At 39.4% G+C, this 19,038-nt stretch overlaps 1 protein-coding gene across 1 annotated transcript in view; it reads left to right on the plus strand.

Moving 5' to 3' along the window:
* Positions 1 to 2,177: 2,177 nt before the first annotated feature.
* Positions 2,178 to 19,038, plus strand: part of RBL1 (RB transcriptional corepressor like 1) — a 60,490-nt gene continuing 43,629 nt past the window's right edge. The window contains exons 1-9 of the mRNA XM_040247360.1: positions 2,178 to 2,382; positions 5,350 to 5,483; positions 13,794 to 13,994; positions 14,246 to 14,310; positions 14,412 to 14,540; positions 14,652 to 14,812; positions 16,706 to 16,755; positions 17,359 to 17,545; positions 18,527 to 18,693. Of these exons, the coding sequence (XP_040103294.1) occupies positions 2,227 to 2,382; positions 5,350 to 5,483; positions 13,794 to 13,994; positions 14,246 to 14,310; positions 14,412 to 14,540; positions 14,652 to 14,812; positions 16,706 to 16,755; positions 17,359 to 17,545; positions 18,527 to 18,693 (1,250 nt within the window). The 5' untranslated portion in view covers positions 2,178 to 2,226. The remainder of the gene's footprint in view (positions 2,383 to 5,349; positions 5,484 to 13,793; positions 13,995 to 14,245; positions 14,311 to 14,411; positions 14,541 to 14,651; positions 14,813 to 16,705; positions 16,756 to 17,358; positions 17,546 to 18,526; positions 18,694 to 19,038) is intronic.

The following is a 19,038-nucleotide window of genomic DNA, read 5'->3' on the forward strand; positions in this document are numbered from 1 at the left end:
GGGGGGGAGATTGAGTTTTTACTCATTTGTTACCAAGCCTGCAGATGGTACCCAAGTTCCAACCCTCTCTATGTATGGGGAATGTAGAAGACTGGGAAAATGCTCAGGGGAGAGGGGTGACCTTCTAAGATCCCACACACAACGGTTCCAGAACTGATCTTATCCCTCTGGTTATACTCCATTCTAGTTGAGAGTATCACCTTCCGTAGCCTAAAGGGAAACCTATGTTATTGGAGACTCCTCCTCTTCAGCAGGGCCCGCTTCATCTCTAGGACAGAGCTGTCTCTGCAGGCTGGCTCCTATCTATGCTAGACTCATCTCCCACCATCTCCATACCTCTGCTCTCTACCCCCAACTAACCCACATGTGACACCCAGAGGAACCTGCCTGCACAGACTTCACCTCCTTTTATTAAAATCTCCTTGCTTTTACCCTTCTGAGATCCTTTGCAACCTAACTGGACCTGCTTCCGTTTTCTTCTCTGGTGACTCCTTCCCTCATCCAAGCAACAATGGGCTCTTTGTCATTTTTAAATACACCATACTAAGTACTGAGTGCCAACTATGCCAGTCACTAATCCATAAACTTTGGAATACACTGAACATAAAAAGAAGGTTCCTGCTCTCACGCAACTCACATTTTAGTAGGAAGAGCCAGCGAATAAACAAGATAATTTCAGATAGTAATAACGTGCTATGAAGACAATGATACAGGGTGTGTGTGTGTGTCAGGATGCAGTTAGCTATTCTAAATACAGTGCTCGGGGATAGCTTGACAAGGTGACTTTTTGTTGAATGATGATCTGAAGCCAGACAAGCAAAGATCCGGCATAGAGTATTTGGGGTTGTTTGACAAGCATGTGAGAAAGGCTTTGAGGCAAAAATTAGTTTGGCAGCTTGGCATGTCCAAGGTTCCAAAACAAAGCAGGTTGGAACTTATTACATACCTAAGAAAGAGGACAATGCCATAGATAAGGTGGGGGACCAGATGACATGGGGGCTTACAGGCCATGGAAAGAAGTTTGGAAATTATTTTAAAAGCAACAGGAATCTATTGAGGGATCTTGAGTGAAGGACTGAGGAGCTCTGATTTACCTTTTAAAAAGATTCTGGCTCTTCCCAGAGAAAGGGTTTTGATGGAGCAGAAGTGTAAGCCTTCAGACCAGTTCCATGCCTTCAGGCTTATGTTCAAAGTGAAAGTGAAAGTGAAGTCACTCAGTCGTGTCCGATTCTTTGCGAAGCCATGGACTGTAGCCTACCAGGCTTCTCCGTCCATGGGATTTTCCAGGCAAGAGTACTGGAGTGGGTTGCCATTTCCTTCTCCAGGGGATCTTCCCGACCCAGGGATCGAACCCAGGTCTCCCGCAATGCAAGCAGACGCTTTACCCTCTGAGCCACCAGGGAATGCTCAGGCCATTCCTAAATCTGGAATGACAAGTTTTTACTGGGTTCCAGGGTCCCAGTTCCTAGGGCCCAGGGAGCTGAGGAAGTGCCCCCTTACTCTCAGCTCTTTCAGCCCAGGTCAAGCCTCGTTTAGCCATTAAAAAGAGATGGACAGGTGTCAGCTAATATCGTTACCTCATCAAACCCTCAGTGATTCTAAAGACTGTTCTCTAGGCGCTGGACACTCTGAGGGTGTCCGCCGAGGCCCTCCCCCGCCCTTGATGCTGCGGCACCACTTTTTTCAGTCCCCTCCTCCATTTCCTAACTCAGAGAGCAAGTTCCGATCAAACTGTGATTGGAGTCCTGGGGCAGGCAGGCCCATGGGTTGGCGGGACAGAAGACGTTTCTCCCTAAAATGAACGGGGTCACCTCGCTATTGGTAGACCTGCCTGAACCAAACAGCCACCAGGAAAGGGATGCGCCGCCGGCGCCAAAGCTGGATACAGACTACAACTCCCGGCAGACCCTGCGCGCGGACTGCCGATCCCTCCGCTGCCAATTTGCCCCGCCGGCTGTGTTCTCCGCTGCCCTCCAAGGGCCAAGTCCAGGTGTTTTAGGCCCCGAAGTCGGTCTTATTATCACATATCCGGAGAGGGACGGCTGGGAGCCGTGGAGGAGAAACGGACTTTTTTTAGGAGAAATGCGGATGCAGACCATCGAAGAGACGTCGTCCTGCAGCTCCCGATTTTCGCGCGCTTTTGGCGCGGGTGGTTGTGGGTAGCGCGCCCGGGACGGAGAAAGGAGCCGGGGGGCTGTGACCGAGCCGCCCGCCGGGCCTGAGGGGATGGACGAGGACGATCCCCACGCCGAGGGGGCGGCAGTGGTCGCCGCGGCCGGGGAAGCGCTGCAGGCCCTGTGCCAGGAGCTGAACCTGGACGAGGGGAGCGCAGCCGAAGCCCTGGACGACTTCACTGCCATCCGGGGCAACTACAGCTTAGAGGTGAGCGGCGGCAGGTGGGGCGGCGGGACCGAGCTCGCCAGACCCCACCCCCGCCCCGCCCCTACCCCACCCTGTGGGGCGGTGGGAGTTTCCCCACCGGGAAGGGTCTCTGCCCAGCCGGGAGCCGAGGAGTACGAAGCTGGAAGGGAGGGTATAGATCGCATCTCTCCATTTATTTTGAGGCGGGAAACCGAAGTCCGGAAAAGGAGTGGCTTTTCCAAGGTCACACGCCACTCAGGGGTCGTCCCCTGGTCTTCAGACCAGCGCCACAGACGTCTTGGGACTGCCCTTAAGTCTATTTGAGAAGCAAATACGATAACGATAAAAGCCTAAATGACTTGTGTGCCAAGACGCCGCTGCCCGACGCTTTAGCCGTGTCGTCTTAACTTGGTTCTCTCCACAACCCTTTTGACTATGTTCTGTGATCCCCATTACACAGATGAGGAAGCTGAACCCCAAAGAGGTTAAGCCCAAGGTCGCCCGGTTAATGGTGGAGCCAGACTGAGTCTGAGCCATAATCTCTCTACCCTGCCGGCCCGAAATGTGGGTTGCTTTTTTTTTTTTTTTTTTTTTGCCGTTTTGCCGCGGCACAGCTATTTCATCAGAGCCAATTGTGCACACAAGGCTTATCTCTGGGCCCCAGATTCCTCCTTCTTCAGACGGGGATAATTAGATGGTCTTGACGCTAAACACAGTGTCTGTCTCTGAACAAAATAAAATGTAAGATATAATTAGATTTTCCCCAGCTATGCTTGCGTTAAGTCCTCACAACAGTCTGTGACATGACAGGGCAGGGAGTATTAATCCTGCTGTCCAGGTATCAAGGCCAGGAGGGTTGTGTTGCCCAGGTTCGTTCTGCTAATCATCGCAGAAACCCAAACAAGCATAAGCCCAGTATAGAGGTAGAATTATGATGGAATATATTTGCAATGGCCTCATGATCAAAAGTTTTTGTGATCTAAGAGGGCTGGACTCAGAGTGTTGTTCTGACTCATCACCCAGTAGAATAGTTAATCGCTGAGTTCAAAGGCATGGAGTTGGAAATTTGGAGTTGACTGTGTATGTGTGTGTCAGTATATAAGGGAGAAGAAGAGAGACTCTTGTTTGTCTCCAGGGTAGGACTGGATAGACTGGATTAAGGAAAGTCATCTGCATTTCTGGGTGACACGACTGGAAAGCTGAGGAAAGGAGGAGAAAGTAAAGGAGATTACAACTTACAGCCTCTCAATTGAAAACAAACTTTTTAGAAGCCAGAGAAAGCATTTCTGACATCCCAAGTCTTCATTTAGTCTCTCATTGAATGCACATTGCTGTGTGTAGACTGTTGAAGGCATTAAACTAGGCGCCTCTTTCAGATTCTTGAATATGCCTAGCTTGCTCCTAACTTTCTCCATGCCAGGCCCTCTGCCTGGAAACTTCACTCCCCACTCAAGGGAAAGTTTAAGAGCCGAATCTCCAGTTAGGCAGAGTTGATCAGGGTATCTTAATGTTTGACTTAATTCACAGTTGTGTTGAATTAAGATTTTGTGTTTATTCTATTGAAAGTGTTTTGTTTGTTGCTTTGTTTTTGGTGAAAGGCATTTTCATGTATCTGCTGCTTCTTAAGAACCCCTCTGCCTAGTCCCTTTCCTCCCTAGTCTACCTGACAAGTTCCTGATTACCCACCCCACTTCACCCATACATTTTGGTGATTTATCACCACTTATGTCTCCTTCTGTGAACCCTTCTGTGACCCTCCAGTCAAAATCAGTTGCTCACTACACTATATTTTCCCATAACACTTTATTTTCAATTCTTAAAACATGTATCTCACCAATTATAGATAATAGTATCTGTTCCTCTTAGTTCTACACTTGGAGTTTTATAAGGTCAGAGTGTTTTTGTATTTTGAAGGCCTAGTATCAAGGAACTAATTTAAATACTATAGGTGCTTTTTATTTTTAGAAAAAAAGTCTAAGTAGTAATTTTGGTTCTTAAAGTTTCTCTATATTAATAGTGTTTTCGTCTAGTAGCCTGTATCCAAAAGCTCTATAATACTTGGGTGTTATACCCAAACAATTCGTTAATCAAGGCTTCTAAAAGTATTCAACCTTAAGCTTACCTGCCTCAAGCAATTAAGACTGCTTCACTGCTTTAGGGCAGGAACACTAGGTCTTAGATTTATTAGTAGCTACCCATTTCTGCTCACCCCTTTTGGATTATTGCAGGAAATCTTTATTAGTCATTTTTATTCTGCTAGAGTCTGGTCTTAAAGAGGATCTGCACTACAGTATTGTGTTATGCTGTGAGATTTGTGGCTAGTTCTTAATTTCATGTAAAGCTCAGCAATGAAGTCATAAAGTGAATCTAGCTTCAATAGCCCAAGTCTAGTGTTGAATTCTCAAATGTCACCTTTTTTGTAGCATTGTAAATTGAAATATCTGCTAAGATAGAGAGCCATACTTAGACTGTTTTAAAGATTAGGGTAAATAATTCCCCCAATTTCTACCTCACAAAACTGACAATCTCCTGTTAAACACGATAGGTATTAGTTTTTATATGCGTGATCCTTTTGCCATCATTCTACTCTGTTCTTTCCTTTTCTTTGCCAAAGTGATTTAAAAAGAAACAAAATAATAGAAAGGAACTTCCACATCATCAAGGCCATGACTGGTGTTATAATATTGAAAAAGCTAATGCTGAGAAATTGAAAACGTTTTCAGTAATATTAGATTTGAGGTGTAGATGAGAGATCTATATTTAGATTAATATCAATTCACCATGTTACACAGGACTGAGAGTAAGGAATTTTATACCCATTTTTGCAGCCAACTAAGCTTTCTAACCTTGGGCAAATATCCTCACTTCTCTCGCCTGTTAATACAGTATGAAAATTAGACCAGATAATCCTAAGTTCTCTTTTGAGTCTAGAATTCAAGTGTTCTAACGAAATATATCCTTTTTGCTGTTTTATCTTTTGCCTGCCAGGGAGAAGTTATACACTGGTTGGCGTGTTCGTTGTATGTTGCTTGCCGCAAAAGCATCATTCCCACAGTTGGAAAGGGTATCATGGAAGGAAATTGCGTTTCGCTTACCAGAATACTACGTTCAGCTAAACTAAGGTAAAGCACTTTGATTTTTCAAACATTACTTTATAAGTCCTGAATTTAGCTTTAGAATTTAATTTCTCTTCATTTTAAATCATTTAGCTTCATCCCATTCTAAGTTTTTTTTTACAGTTCTCACATTTTTTCCCCAGTTTTCACATTCTTTCTCTGACTTTCTTCCTCAGATTCTAACTTCAACCAAAGGCCCCTGTTCTAAATCTTTTTTTTTAATTGAGTTACAATTTATAAGTCATATAATTTACTTACTTGTACAATTCAGTGATTTGGGGTATTTTTTTACAGAGTTAAGTAACTATCACCACAGGCATAAAGGTTTTGTTTTTGGGTTTTTTTTTTTTTTTTTTGGTTGCACCATGCAGCAAGTGGGATCTTTGTTCCCCAGTTAGGGATTGAACCTGTGCCCCCTGCTTTGGAAGCATGGAGTCTTAACTTCTGGACTGCCAGGAATGTTACTAAATCTCTTTATCTATGATTTTTTTTCATTAATATTTTAAGTTTGAGAATAATTTGAAGCTTTCAGAAAAGTTGCAAAAATGAGAAAATTAGATCATCCATACACCCTTGACCTAGACTCACTTTTTAGTGACATTTTACTCCATTTGCCTTATCATTTAATCTTTTTCCCTTAAATAATGTATTTTCCTCAACTACTTCAATTTAAGTAGCATCCATTATAGCCCTATACCCCTAAATATTTCAGTGTGTGTTTCCTTAAATAACTGTAGTACAGTTATCCATGTCAACAAAATTAATCTTGATACAATAATTTTCTATAATCTAACATCTCTATTCTAGTTTTATTACTTGATGCAGTAAAATTTTTTCTTTTTTTTGGCTATTCTGGGTCCTTGTTGCCGCTCGTCGGCTTCTCTAGTTGCAGCACGAGGACTCCTCACTGTGGAGCAGAGGTGCCAGTGCATGTGGCCTCAGTAGTTGCAGTGTGCGGGCTTAGTTGCCTTATGGCATGTGGGATCTTAGTTCCCCAACCAGGGATCAAACCTGTCCCCTGCATTTGGAAGGTGGATTCTTCACCACTGGACCACCAGGGAAGTCACTAATTTTAAGTGACTATGTAGATCTTAATAGATTTGGGAAAATATGCGTCAAATATTGCTAAATCATACTGCAAAATACTGTAGAAGTATAGACTCATACATATACCTGTAAAACTAGAAGATTTTTATTGAGTATTTACCTGTGTGCCAGATATTATGTGCTCATAGTTTGCATATCTTTATTCATTTAATCCTCACAGTAATCCTATCAAATAAATCTCATTTTAAAGATGAGGAAGCCAAGTCACCACAGGTTAAATTATATCTAGTGGTTGTATACCTAAGTGGCAGAGCCTCTGAAGTCCATGCTGTATTACTTATGTATCAGTAAACAAATATACATTAGTGTGTCTTCTTTTGAATTGTAACTTTAATTCAGCTTCAGTTTACAAAAAAAATTAGCCTAAGCAATTTCCAGCTTAAAAAGAAAGTTTCATGTGGGAATTCCCTGTCTGTCCAGTGGTTAGGACTATACACTCTCACTACAAAAGACCTGGGTTTAATCCCTGGTCAGGGAACTAAGATCCTATAAGGCATGAGGTGCTGCCAAAAAAAAAAAAAATAAGTTTTATGTAAAAATTTGTTCTGCTATTAATAGTGTTAAAAATTAGTATCTATTTTATAATTTGAATTTTAAATTCTTAATAAAGCAGTTGTCTGAGTCTTATTAAGTAGTGAGAAGTAATTTTTCCTTATTTTTTTTACAAGTTTTTTAGTAACTTGTGATTTAAATCAAGATTATTTTCATTCACTTATTATTTTCATATTTATTAAAACCTGAATGAAAATTACTTTTCATAATTTTAATAGAAACATTGATATTAATTTTTTACAAAGTAATTTTCTTTTTTGCCTTTTGAGTACCCTTAAAATTAGATAGTGTGCCACTATTGGGACATATGTTCCATATTACCATCTTTTCTCTGTACTTGGTTTTTGCTGGCAGGGTGAGTCACAGCTCCCAGTAAGCCATGCAATCAGAAGGGTAAGCAACCAATACATTTACAACTATTCTGTCTCACAGCCATTCTGTTTTTCACTTTCAGTAGAGTATTTGTTAAAAAGATAGTCAACACTTTTTTTTTTTAATAAAATAGGCTTTGTGTTAGATGATTTTACCCAATTGTAGGCTAATGTAAGCATCTGAGCATGTTTAAGGTAGGCTAGGCTAAGTTGTGATGTTCAGTAGGTTTAGGTATATTAAATGCATTTTCAGCTTATATTTTCAACTTACAGTAGGGTTACAGGTTATCTGTACACACATAAATAACATAAAGAGAGGTAGATGACAAAGCAAATATGCAAAATGCAAAATTGGTGAATATTGGTGAATAAAGAAGTTCTTATATACAATTCTTGCAACTTTTCTGTAAGTTTGATGCTATTTCAAAATAAAAAGTTTAAAGGATAAAAGGGAATGTTTAGATACATTTATGGCACATCCATATAGTGGAATAAAATCCAGCTCTTAACATTATGGAAGGACGTTCATGTGAACTGAGAGGAAATGATCTCTAAAATTATAGGGAAAAAGAGAAGTATAGAATATCTCTTGTAGGTAGTATGATTTCATTTGAGTGGGGAAAAAGTATTTAAGTAGGTATATATTCATAAATACCCTAAAAAGTTCTGCAAGGATAAATAAGAAACTAGTAACAATATAATTGTGACTTTCTCTGGCTCAGCAGTAAAGAATCTGCTTGCAGTGTAGGAGATCCAGGTTCACTCCCTGGATGGGGAAGGTATAATTAGTCACTAAAGCGAAGTTGGTTGCTTTAGTGGAAGAAAACTGGGAGGGAGGTGATGGACAAGGAGAGATACTTTCCATCATGTATCCTTCAGTACCTTTGAAATTTTGTAATTATGTACATTACTTATTAAAAAAAAAGAAAACTGTCATAGGATAGCATGATATCCATCTTTGTATAAATATTTTTGCCTATATCTTTGACTCTCCTTAGATTCTCATAAAAATCAATTTTTGGATGAAAGAATTGAGTGTTTTTAAGACATTATATTCATGTTGCCAAGTTGCCTTTAGAAAGGTAATTACTAATACTTTTAGCACATTTCACTGTATCCTTTTTGGAGTAGCATTTTTTTTTAAATAGCCCTATTGAGATATAATCCACATATCCATTTAAAGTATATAGCTCAACAGTTTTTAATATATTCACATACTGACTACAATTTTAGAACATTTTCATCACCCCAAAAAAGAAACCTCATACTCATTAGCATTCACATGTTATACCTCCACTAAATCCCCTTCCTCTGGCAACCACTAATTCACTTTCTGTCTTTTTGCCTATCCTGGACATTTCCTATAAACAGAATCATACAGTATATGATATTTCTTTGTGATTGGCTTCTTTACCTTAGCATAATGTTTTTAAGGTTCATCCATGTTGTAGCATATATCAGCATTTTATTCCTTTCTATGACTGAATAATTTTCCATTGTGGATATAAACATTTTATTAATTTTTTGGTTGATGGACATTAGAGTTGTTTCCACTTTGGACTCTTGTGAATAATGTTGCTATGAATGTGTACAGCTTTTTATGTGGAGGTATTTCTCATTTCTCGTAGATGTATATATAAGAATTGTTGTGTCATGTGGTAACTCTGGTTAACCTTTTGAGGAGCTATCAAGCTGTTTTTCAAAATGACTATACTAGTCATTCTATGAAGATTCCAATTTATCCACATCTTGTCAAAACTTATTATCTATTCTTTTTTTAAGATTTACTTATTTGTTTATTTATTTATGGTTCTACTGGGTCTTCGTTGCTGCACAAGCTTTCTCTAGTTGACATGAGCAGGGACTACTCTCTAACTGTGGTATGTGGGCTTCTCATTGCAGTGGCTTTTGTTGTGGAGCACGGGCTCTAGAGTTCATGGGCTCATTAGCTGTGGCTCCCATGCTCTAGACCACAGGCTCAGTAATTGTGGTGCATGGGCTTAGTTGCCCTGCAGTATGTGGGATCTTTCCAGATTAGGGATCAAGCCTGTATCCCCTGTATTGGCAGCAGATTCTTAACCACTGGACTGCCAGGGAAGTTGCTATCTGTCTTTTTTTTTTAATAGTTAAGTACCCATGAAGTGGTGTCTCATCATGGTTTTGATTTGTATTTCCCTAATGGCTAATCAAGGCTATGGTTTTTCCTGTATGGATGTATGGATGTGAGAGTTGGACTGTGAAGAAGGCTGAGCACCGAAGAACTGATGCTTTTGAACTGTGGTGTTGGAGAAGACTCTTGAGAGTCCCTTGGACTGCAAGGAGATCCAACCAGTCCATTCTGAAGGAGATCAGCCCTGGGATTTCTTTGGAAGGAATGATGCTGAAGCTGAAACTCCAGTACTTTGGCCACCTGATGCGAAGAGTTGAATCATTGGAAAAGACTCTGATGCTGGGAGGGATTGGGGGCAGGAGGAGAAGGGGACCACAGATGAGATGGCTGGATGGCATCACTGACTCGATGGACGTGAGTCTGAGTGAACTCCGGGAGTTGGTGATGGACAGGGAGGCCTGGCGTGCTGCGATTCATGAGGTCGCAAAGAGTCAGATACGACTGAGCGACTGAACTGAACTGAACTGAATGGCTAATGAGAAACCTATATGCAGGTCAGGAAGCAACAGTTAGAACTGGACATGGAACAACAGACTGGTTCCAAATAGGAAAAGGAGTACGTCAAGGCTGTATATTGTCACCCTGTTTATTTAACTTATATGCAGAGTATATCATGAGAAATGCTGGGCTGGAGAAAGCACAAGCTGGAATCAAGATTGCAGGGAGAAATATCAATAACCTCAGATATGCAGATAACACCACCCTTACGGCAGAAAGTGAAGAGAAACTAAAAAGCCTCTTGATGAAAGTGAAAGAGGAGAGTGAAAAAGCTGGCTTAAAGCTCAACATTCAGAAAACGAAGATCATGGCATCCAGTCCCATCATTTTATGGGAAATAGATGAAACAGTGGAAACAGTGTCAGACTTTATTTTTTTGGGCTCTAAAATCACTGCAGATGGTGACTGCAGCCATGAAATTAAAAGACGCTTACTCCTTGGAAGAAAAGTTATGACCAACCTAGAGAGCATATTGAAAAGCAGAGACATTACTTTGCCAACAAATGTCCGTCTATAGTCAAGGCTATGGTTTTTCCAGTGGTCATGTATGGATACGAGAGTTGAACTGTGAAGAAGGCTGAACCCTGAAGAATTGATGCTTTTGAACTGTGGTGTTGGAGAAGACTCTTGCGAGTCCCTTGGACTGCAAGGAGATCCATCCAGTCCATTCTAGAGGAGCCCTTGGTGTTCTTTGGAAGGAATGATGCTGAAGCTGAAACTCCAGTACTTTGGCCACCTCATGCGAAGAGTTGACTCATTGGAAAAGACTGATGCTGGGAGGGATTGGGGGCAGGAGGAATAGGGGACGACAGAGAATGAGATGGCTGGATGGCATCATTGACTCGATGGACATGAGTTTGAGTGAACTCCAGGAGATGGTGATGGACAGGGAAGCCTGGTGTGCTGCGATTCATGGGGTCACAAAGAGTCGGACACGACTGAGCGACTGAACTGAACTGAATGGCTAATGATGTTGAGCATCTTTCATATGCTTTTTGGAGTACTGTATTCTTTGTAATAGATTTTCAATGAAACAAAAACTCTTTTGAAAGCTGTGACGTTTACTTTGTGTTTTAATTTAGTTAAAAAAAATCACATTCATAGTTTAAGTGATATCAGTCCTATAAGGCTCCTTTGTTTTCAAACACTCTGATGTACTTTGTTCCAGGTTCAGTTCAGTTCAGTCACTCAGTCGTGTCCAACTCTTTGCCACGCCATGAATTGCAGCACACCAGGCCTCCCTATCCATCACCAACTCCCAGAGTTCACCCAAACTCATGTCCGTTGAGTTGGTGATGCCATCCAGCCATCTCATTCTCTGTTGTCCCCTTCTCCTGCCCCCAATCCCTCCCAGCATCAGAGTCTTTTCCAGTGAGTCATCTCTTCGCATCAGGTGGCCAAAGTACTGGAGTTTCAGCTTCAGCATCATTCCTTCCAAAGAAATCCCAGGGCTGATCTCCTTCAGAATGGACTGGTTGGATCTCCTTGCAGTCCAAGGGACTCGCAAGAGTCTTCTCCAACACCACAGTTCAAAAGCATCAATTCTTTGGCACTCAGCTTTCTTCACAGTCCAACTTTCACATCCATACATGACCACCGGGAAAACCATAGCCTTGACTAGATAGACCTTTGTTGGCAAAGGAATGTCTCTGCTTTTGAATATGCTGTTTAGGTTGGTCATAACTTTCCTTCCAAAGAGTAAGCATCTTTTAATTTCATGGCTGCAGTCACCATCTGCAGTGATTTTAGAGCCCCCGAAAATAAAGTCTGCCACTGTTTCCCCATCTATTTCCCATGAAGTGATGGGACCAGATGCCATGATCTTCGTTTTCTGAATGTTGAGCTTTAAGCCAGCTTTTTCACTCTCCTCTTTCACTTTCATCAAGAGGCTTTTTAGTTCTTCACTCTGCCATAAGGGTGGTGTCATCTGCATATCTGAGGTTATTAATATTTCTCCCGGCAATCTTGATTCCAGCTTGTGCTTCTTCCAACCCAGCGTTTCTCATGATGTACTCTGCATATAAGTTAAATAAACAGGGTGACAATATATAGCCTTGACGTACTCCTTTTCCTATTTGGAACCAGTCTGTTGTTCCATGTCCAGTTCTAACTGTTGCTTCCTGACCTGCACACAGAGTTCCCAAGAGGCAGGTCAGGTGGGCTGATATTCCCATCTTTTTCAGAATTTTCCACAGTTTATTGTGATCCACACAGTCAAAGGCTTTGGCATAGTCAATAAAGCAGAAATAGATTTTTGGGATAGCAATATGTACATTGGATTTATATGAGAACATATTAGTCATGGCTCTTATTTATTAAAAAGAAAAAAAACAGATACCAGCTACCAACTTTGGCTCTCTTAAGGAGAAAAAAAAAAAATGTATTGGAAGAATATTGGGTAGCTGACAAAGTCTTTAGGATAACTTGAGAAATTAGGCTTAGAAAATGACCAGGAGAAAGACAGGCTGGCTACGCAATCAAAGAGCATATCACAGAACCCATCTAATAGGTACACAGTTTGCATGGCCAGCAGTGCTGTCCCTGGATGTTGGCAATGTTTTAATCCCTAGGAGCTGCTGTTGAGCTCTGTAAGAATTTACCACTTCCTCATTTCTGTGCCGTCACCTCCAAAACCAAACAGATATATTTGATTAAGGACCTCAGGTTTTATGCCTTCACCCTGAGTTCCAATGCAGCTGACGGTTCTAGTAGAAAATCCTCAGACAAAAGAAAGAATAGAATTTTACATGCTGAGCATCCCTGTCTCCAACAAAGTCCTCTATAGTCTCTCTCTATAGCGAGACTAATTTTGTCAGCCAAAAAAATTTTAGTAATCTAGCTTTTTTTCTTTTTTTGCTGCTCTTGATAAGAATCTTTTGACAAGACTCAAATTCTTAGATTTCAGTCAGCATGTCTGGAGTTTGAACTTCTACAGACAACTAACTGATGATTTCTTCCACCACCTTTAAAAAAAAATATTAAATGCATTCTGTAATATCACTAGACACTTAAATGAACTTTAACACTACAGAATTTCAGTAAGGCCATACTAACATGGGAACATAAAAAAATCCACTTATAATTGTATAAACCAGAAATGTAGAGCCATAGTCCATTAAGTGATTTTTCTGGATTGTTCTACCTTCTTAGGTATATATTGATATTTGATAGTAGAACCATGTGTTGTAACACAAACACTTGTGTTTTATTCTTTCCCTATAACAGTCTGGTGCTTTGTGAGCAACTTCCAGAATCTAATATTGGGACAGGCTGTCTTTCCTCAGACTAGTTTTGTGAACTCATCAGTCTGTTGACTAACATTTACTTTGTAATTTATATGCAGAGTATTGTCTATGTACTACAGGGAATAAAAGAAGTAGATAGGTACTACCTGCGTAGTCAAAGATATTTTATGTATTGACTGTTAATTCAGTTTATATTCTCACAGTGATTCTGGGAACCAAAGTAATTTCATAGCACTTGAAATGGGGTTTTTTTTGTCTCTCTTTTTAAAAAAATAAATTCAGCGATTTTAATAAAGATTCTTAGGTATAAGTAGTCTCCTTTCCCTACCATTATATGGATTCATTTTAAATTTGCTTTTTTCTGTTTGTTTAGTTTAATACAGTTTTTTAGTAAAATGAAGAAATGGATGGACATGTCAAACCTGCCACAAGAGTTTCGTGAACGTATAGAAAGGCTAGAAAGAAATTTTGAGGTGTCTATGGTAATTTTCAAAAAATTTGAGCCAATTTTTTTAGATATATTTCAAAATCCATATGAAGATCCACCAAAGTTACCACGAAGCAGGAAGCAGAGGTGAGACACTTTATGCTCATATAATTGACATAGAAATTATGATACAAACTTATTAAGGGCATTTGCATTTTAAAAGTCAACTTTTTAATCCCATTTAATAAACCATGCTTGTCTGTCCTTTGTGAATGGGATTTTATATGTAATTTGACTTTACTACTTGGTGTATTTGGTGTTTCAATTTTTAAGTGACAAATGTGGAATGATATTTAGTAAGTTAGATAAAAAGTACATTCCCCCTGCCCCTTTTTTAGGAGGATTCCTTGCAGTGTTAAAGAGCTCTTTAATTTCTGCTGGACACTGTTTGTTTATACTAAGGGTAAGATGACACTTTCAGTTGCTTTATATTTCTGTTGTGGGAACTCGGTGCTATTTGATGTGGAAGGTTCCTGGGTTTTATGTCTCTTTTTTCTTGTAAAGGTAATTTTCGTATGATTGGAGATGATTTAGTAAACTCTTATCATTTACTTCTGTGCTGCTTGGATCTGATTTTTGCCAATGCCATTATGTGCCCAAATAGACAAGAATTGCTAAATCCATCATTTAAAGGTGAGACCTTATTTATTTTTGAAAACTGATAATCAATTTTTAGAAAAGGAGTATTAAAAGTTGATCATGTTCTTTTTTCCATCCATTGTTTCTTATACCCTGTCAAACTAGGTTTACCATCTAATTTCCAAACTGCTGACTTTCGGGCTTCTGAAGAACCTCCCTGCATCATTCCTGTACTGTGTGAACTGCATGATGGACTTCTGGTAGAAGCCAAAGGAATAAAGGAGCATTACTTTAAGCCATATATTTCAAAACTTTTTGATAGGAAGGTACTGTACTTAAATTTAAATGATTCAGCTCCTGTGGGTCAGCAGTAACAGCCTCCAGGAGAAAACCGTATTTTAAGAAAGTTCTTATAGTACTCGGGCTCAAGTTCCCAGGTTTCAGCCTCTGCTGTGATGCAGTCCTGGCCTGTGATTTTCTCTGATGTACAAAACTGAGCTGTGGAGGAATGTGACCAACCGTATGTCCTGTTAACTAAATGCACAGCCAGAGGCATCTATAGGAGGTTCTGATAGAGAATTAATGAAGGACAAACATCAGAGTAAGCCTAAGGAAAAGCAGGAGGTCAGAGTAAGCTAGTTTATTGCCACAATTTGAATACTGTTTACACAATTTGCTGTTTAGTAAAAGTAGGATGATATATAACAGCTGTAGCTTTAATTCCTCAGTGGGTAAAGCGTCTCCCTGCAATGCAGGAGACCCGGGTTCGATTCCTGGGTTGGGAAGATCCCCTGGAGAAGGAAATGGCAGTCCACTCCAGCACTCTTGCCTGGAAAATCCCATGGACGGAGGAGCCTGATAGGCTACAGTCCATGGGGTCGAAAAGAGTCGGACACGACTTCACTTTCACTTTGTAGCTTTAATTCCATACAAGTAGAGCAAGAGTCCCTGAAAGGATTAGGTCATCACTAACTGGGTTCTTCTCTTATGTATACTTTTGTATCTAGTCTTATCTTTCAATAAACAAATATTTATGTGTATATACAAAATATATATATTTCTGTGTGTGTGTATATTCAAAATATCTCTTTCTAAAACTTTACTCTCCAGCAAAGTAAACTTTAAAGGAACTGAAGGATTCTGTCTGTTGTGCTCTGTAGAAGCAGTGCCCTAGTGGCTCCTGGGTATGGTGACCATACATCTTGGTTTGCCTGGGTTATCTGGGTTTTGGCTGTTGGTATGGCATAATTGCTAGAATGTCTCCTTTTTTCACTCCAGAAGTATCCTGGTTTGAACAGTGGTTCTCTTGCCCATGGGCCACAGACCGTTTATTTGGCCTGTTTAGGGTGTTTTACATTTTTATTTTGTTCAATTTTTAGCTTAACACATGAAGACCTTTTATGTGAAAATTTTTTAAAAATCAGAATTGGCAATATTGGTAACTACATAGGTAACGATTGTCAAGCTCAATAACGGCTACCTCTTAGGACAAGGAAGTGTGCTTTCTGCCCTCTTCATTTATGTATATTAAACCCTGACCCCTGAAAGCATTTGAGTTTACAATCCCTGATGTTTGATAATCCAAGAATAGTGTGGATACACAGACAATGTTAATAACAGTGTAATTTTCCTTTCTCACCAGTTGTTGTTGTTAGTCACTCAGTCGTGTCTGACTCTTTGTGACCCCATGTAGCCTGCCAGGCTCCTCTGTCCATGGGGATTCTCCAGGCAAGAATACTGGAGGGGGTTGCCATTTCCTTCTTCTCACCAGTAACAGTAGCTATATTCCTTTCATATCTTTTGCTTGTCTGACACATACCATCATTCAATAACTGTTAGTTTCCATTCTGTATAGACAGTCTTTAAAATTGGACAGCTTTCATCAGAATCATTTGGAGAATTTGTTAAAACTGCTGCCTTAATTCAGGCTTTGAGGTCTGTCAAGTCTGCCTTTTTAACAAGTTCCCCTACATGATTGTTATATCATTAAAATTTGGAAACCATTGCTATGGATAGACGATCTTCAAAGTATTTTGAAATATTGACATTAAATGTTTTTTAATATTTTATTTGCATACTAAATAGGAGTTACTGGTCTGAAAAAAATATTTAATAATTCTGTTTTGTGTTTGTGTGTGTTAATTTAGATGAATGTAATGTTCTTGTGTGTACGTTAATATGCTTACTTACATAATGTCACAATGACTTTTTCTTTCCAGATTTTAAAGGGCGAATGCCTTCTGGACCTTTCCAGTTTTACTGATAATAGGTAATTATCTAGCACTAAAAGTATCAGGCATATCATATACTGTCAGTAGTGATTTGTTACAGTTGGTTAAGTGATATGTTGTATCAAGTTAACAGCTCCAAATTCAAATTCAGGTTTCTTCTGCATTGGTGGCATTCAGTGAGTGTTATTGCTAAGCTTTGTAGTCTTAAATTTATTTTCAGAAACCATTGGCACTTAAAATATCTGCTCTCCTGAGAAACTCATAAACAGAACCGATGACTTCTGTATTTCTGAGTTCACATTCTTTCACTAATCAAATATTGGCAAATTCAGAATGTATTTATATTTCAAGGCCACACACAGTTGTTTCCTCAATGATCAGGCCTTAATTAGGTTCAACTAGTTTTCAGATTAAGTACAGATTCTTTTCAGTCACCTTGCAAAGTAATTTATTGCCATCAATGTGAACGTGAAGAATGTCCATGATCAGATAGAAACCTCAGATATTGTTAGATGGGCAGAATTAATAAAAACTAGAAAGTCATGAGCTTTTCCATGCTGTGGAGTCAAAATATATCTTTAAGATAAATCCATTGTGTAACTTGGTTGTATCCTAGGAGCTTAAAAGAATTCTCTTTTCAGCAAAGCAGTGAACAAGGAGTACGAAGAATATGTTTTAACTGTTGGTGACTTTGATGAGAGGATCTTTTTGGGAGCAGATGCAGAAGAGGAAATTGGAACCCCTCGGAAGTTCACTGGTGACGGCCCATTAGGGAAACTGACAGCACAGGCTAATGTGGAGTGTAATCTTCAACATCACTTTGAAAAAGTAATATAACCTAGCCTGGCCTCAGTCTTGAATGTTTTTTTTTCTGTGTGTGTGTGTGTGTGTTTCTACTAACAGCAGAAAAGTGAAGAAAGTGAAAGATGCTCAGCCGTGTCTGACTCTTTGCAAACCCATGGACTATACAGTCCACGGAATTCTCTAGGGCAGAATACTGGAGTGGGTAGCCTTTTCCTTCTCCAGGGGATCTTCCCAACCCAGAAGTTGCATCCAGGTTTCCTACATTGCAGGTGAATTCTTTACAGCTAAGCCACAATGGAAGCCCAACAGCAGAAGCATCTTTCAAGTTAAATCTTAAATTTCTTCTACTAATTCATATTTCCTATGAAAACTTTAAAGAATAACTTTCAAAACTATAGCATATAGTATTTAGCTTATTTCTTGCTATTTTTCATATTTGGATATTTTCCCAGAATGCCTGGATTTTCAGTAGACTGTGTGTCTTTGGATGTGAAGACATACTTTTTTCCTGTTTTTTTCTTTGTATCACTTTAGCTGCTGCTTTCTTGCTTTAAAATTTGCTTCCTACCATGTGCTTTTCTCAAACATCAGTCATATTACTCTGGATTTGATTGTTAATGGCCACGCCTTAATTCTCTGTTTATGTGTTAGGTGGGTTGGAGCATAAGGTCTGCTAGAAAATTCATAGAAACCTAAGTTTTAGTTCCCGCACTTCCATTACCTTTGTCAGCTGTTTCCTCGTATATAAAATGAAAATGTGCATGTTATATTTCAAATGAATTTTATGAAGATAAAATGAGATTGTAGAGAGAAAGCACTGTGAAAAAGTATTATTCAGAGATAGGATGTTGATGTTATTAGCATAATATTGCTAAAAATGTGGTAGATAACCAAAAGAGGGAGAAAAAGTAACCTACTAAACATGAATAGAGAGGATGGTATCTGTAATAAATTAAACATGTAATTTAGTAATTTTTAATGTCTCATATTTTTCTTTTCTGTCAGAAAACATCATTTGCACCTTCTACCCCACTGACAGGACGGCGATATTTAAGAGAAAAAGAAGCAGTCATTACTCCTGTTGCTTCAGCCACCCAAAGTGTGAGCCGGCTACAGAGTATTGTAGCTGGATTGAAAAATGCACCAAGTGAACAACTTATAAATATTTTTGAGTGAGTACGATACTATTTTTTTCCAAGTTTTCTTCTAATTTTAAATTAGATTCTATAGTTCATTCTGTTTTCAATACTTCTGAATTCTGGAGATAATGGATATACATCTGACAAGTTTTACTATACGATTTCAGTCACAAAGTATATTGACCTAAAATCAGGTAGAAGTACTATTAAAAATTATATATAAATTTTACTTCATATTATTAGAGACTTTGAAGATTAAATGCATCTTAATGGTTATGTAGCTCTAACATTCCACTCTGGTAACACCCCTAACTTATGCATTACTGTTTTGTTTTCTTTTTTAAATGGATTCAATTTAAATGTCCATCAAACAGAAGA

Source organism: Oryx dammah, unplaced genomic scaffold (assembly GCF_014754425.2).
Source record: "Oryx dammah isolate SB20612 unplaced genomic scaffold, SCBI_Odam_1.1 HiC_scaffold_10, whole genome shotgun sequence".
Taxonomy (NCBI): Eukaryota; Metazoa; Chordata; class Mammalia; order Artiodactyla; family Bovidae; genus Oryx; species Oryx dammah.